This window comes from Pediculus humanus, genomic scaffold (assembly GCF_000006295.1).
Source record: "Pediculus humanus corporis 1103172108318 genomic scaffold, whole genome shotgun sequence".
In the NCBI taxonomy this organism is placed as follows: domain Eukaryota; kingdom Metazoa; phylum Arthropoda; class Insecta; order Psocodea; family Pediculidae; genus Pediculus; species Pediculus humanus.
In genome coordinates, this window is record NW_002987887.1 from 400,667 (window position 1) to 402,762 (window position 2,096).

Below are 2,096 nucleotides of genomic sequence, written 5' to 3' on the forward strand. Positions count from 1 at the left end.
TGTAAAATTATTTATGCAGTTGGCAAAATTGCTCTTTTCTTTCGCAAGTGATGACACCCCCCATCCCCCTCCTCCCCTTCCTCTCCCCGATGATACGGATCGACGTCAACGACACAGATTGTAGAAGCAAATGATGATGATGATGATGATTATCGAAGGGGATATTTTCTTGTCGTTACCTTTGACCTTCTTTTTTCCTTCTTCGACATCATCATTTTCTTTCCTTTGAAATTTCTCGAACGATTGATATTATATTCTGTTTTTTTTTTTTGTTTTTGTACAGGTACCATCACATAACTGTGTTGTTGTACTCGTGGTTTTCGTACACCGAATACACTTCCTCCGCCAGATGGTTCATCGTTATGAATTATTGTGTTCATTCTGTCATGTATTCCTATTACGCGCTCAAAAGCATGGGATATCGTCCTTACAAATCCATACAGGTAAGAATATTATTATTATTATTATTATTATTATCATCACTACCTTCTCTGCTTTTTATTATTTTCGCTCAAATTGCTTCCACGTTCTCCATTAGGTTATTACTTACGTAAAAAAAAAAAAAAAAAAAAAAAAAAATTACTTCCTGTGTGTAGCGTAGTGGAGTCAAGACCCCCTCGGGGGGGGGGGTCTTACATACATCGATTACATAATATAACGAATGTTTTCCCGGACCTTTCTCTACATTTTTAAATTATTCTCCTGCCACGTATTTTCAATCGGCGGTTGCATGTTTATTCTCGTGCCGCGTAACTTTCATCGTCCTTTCTCTCTCTCTTTTTTTTTTTTTTTTTTTTTTCGTCTGCAACGTAATAACGGCGGTTTTTTTGAGGGTTCGTACGGTTTTTCGTCCCCTTCCCCTTCCCTCCCTCCCCGACGGGGGAAGGGAAATAAAAGGTTTTGCGGGGGAAAAAAAAAAAAAAAAAGGAACCAATTGTGATTTGATTTTAGATGATAATAACGACTCTTCAACTCATTCAAATGGTCGTCGGATGTTTCATTAATCTTTGGGCGTATAATTTTATAAATTCCGTTCCGTCTTCGTCGTCAATGGAAAGCAGCGGACCTTATTTCTGTCACATTTCCAAACTCAACATAAAACTTTCCGTCGCAATGTATTTTAGTTATTTCGTGTTGTTTTCGCGGTTCTTTTACAAGAATTACATAAACAAGGATTACAACGTGAAAGAACATCATTCCAACGGTTACGAACAACAACAACAACAACAAACGAACAAAATTAAAACGAGCAACAAGAGCGTGACGAGAGGTGGTGGAGTAGGAGTAGGAGGGACGCCGGCCGGAAATGCCATATCCTCGAACGCGATTGAAAATAATTACAAGGCAAAATATCATTAACGATCGTCTGCTATCTCCTCGCGAAGATGACGATGATGATGATGATGACGGCCACTACCACCCGCGATAATATCGTGGCGGTAAATAATTAATTATTAATAATTCTATATGTTAAGTTACGACTCCCGCACACACATTTCGAAATTTCGTTTTGTATGATATGTAGCACATTCACACACACACACACACAAACAAACAAACACGAAAACAAACGAAAAACACACGCGCGCGTTTGATTGTTTTACAGCACACCATACATATATAAAACACGAAGGACGCGGATGATTTAAAAAAAAAAAAGTGTGACGTAACAATGTTTTGTTTTGTTTACGTCGCTAACGTGACGTAATCGTGACGCAATCGTGATTTCTTTCCTCGCCGTATTTTCTCTCTCTCTCTCTCTCTCTCACACACACACACACCCGCGCGCGGGCTCGCAAATACACGAAACGTGTACGCGTGGAAAAAAAAAATTTTTTTAATTTGTGATGTATTAATCGATTAGAGAAAAAAGAGCGAAATTCGATTATTTTCGATTATCGAGAAAGAACGAGTTGGCGCGAAATTGTGCTACTGTGTAACCCGCTTAACGCTCTTTTACGCGTTCTTTTCGTTCGAATTTTTGAAAAAAATTGTGCAAAGTATTATTATTATTATTATTTGTTTGTTGATGATGATTCCACAAGGTCGTCGTAGACGTTTAAAAAAAAAAAAAAAAAAAAAAAGGTCGTAAAGGT

The 2,096-nt window shown here is 37.9% G+C and overlaps 1 protein-coding gene across 1 annotated transcript in view; it reads left to right on the forward strand.

The window, feature by feature from the left end:
• Phum_PHUM601890 (uncharacterized protein) overlaps positions 1 to 1,359 on the forward strand; it is a gene marked incomplete at both ends in the record, with an annotated part of 4,062 nt that extends 2,703 nt beyond the window's left edge. Inside the window, 2 exons of the mRNA XM_002432782.1 lie at positions 284 to 443; positions 952 to 1,359. Coding sequence (XP_002432827.1) covers positions 284 to 443; positions 952 to 1,359 — 568 coding nt within the window. The remainder of the gene's footprint in view (positions 1 to 283; positions 444 to 951) is intronic.
• Between the last annotated feature and the right edge of the window lie 737 nt (positions 1,360 to 2,096).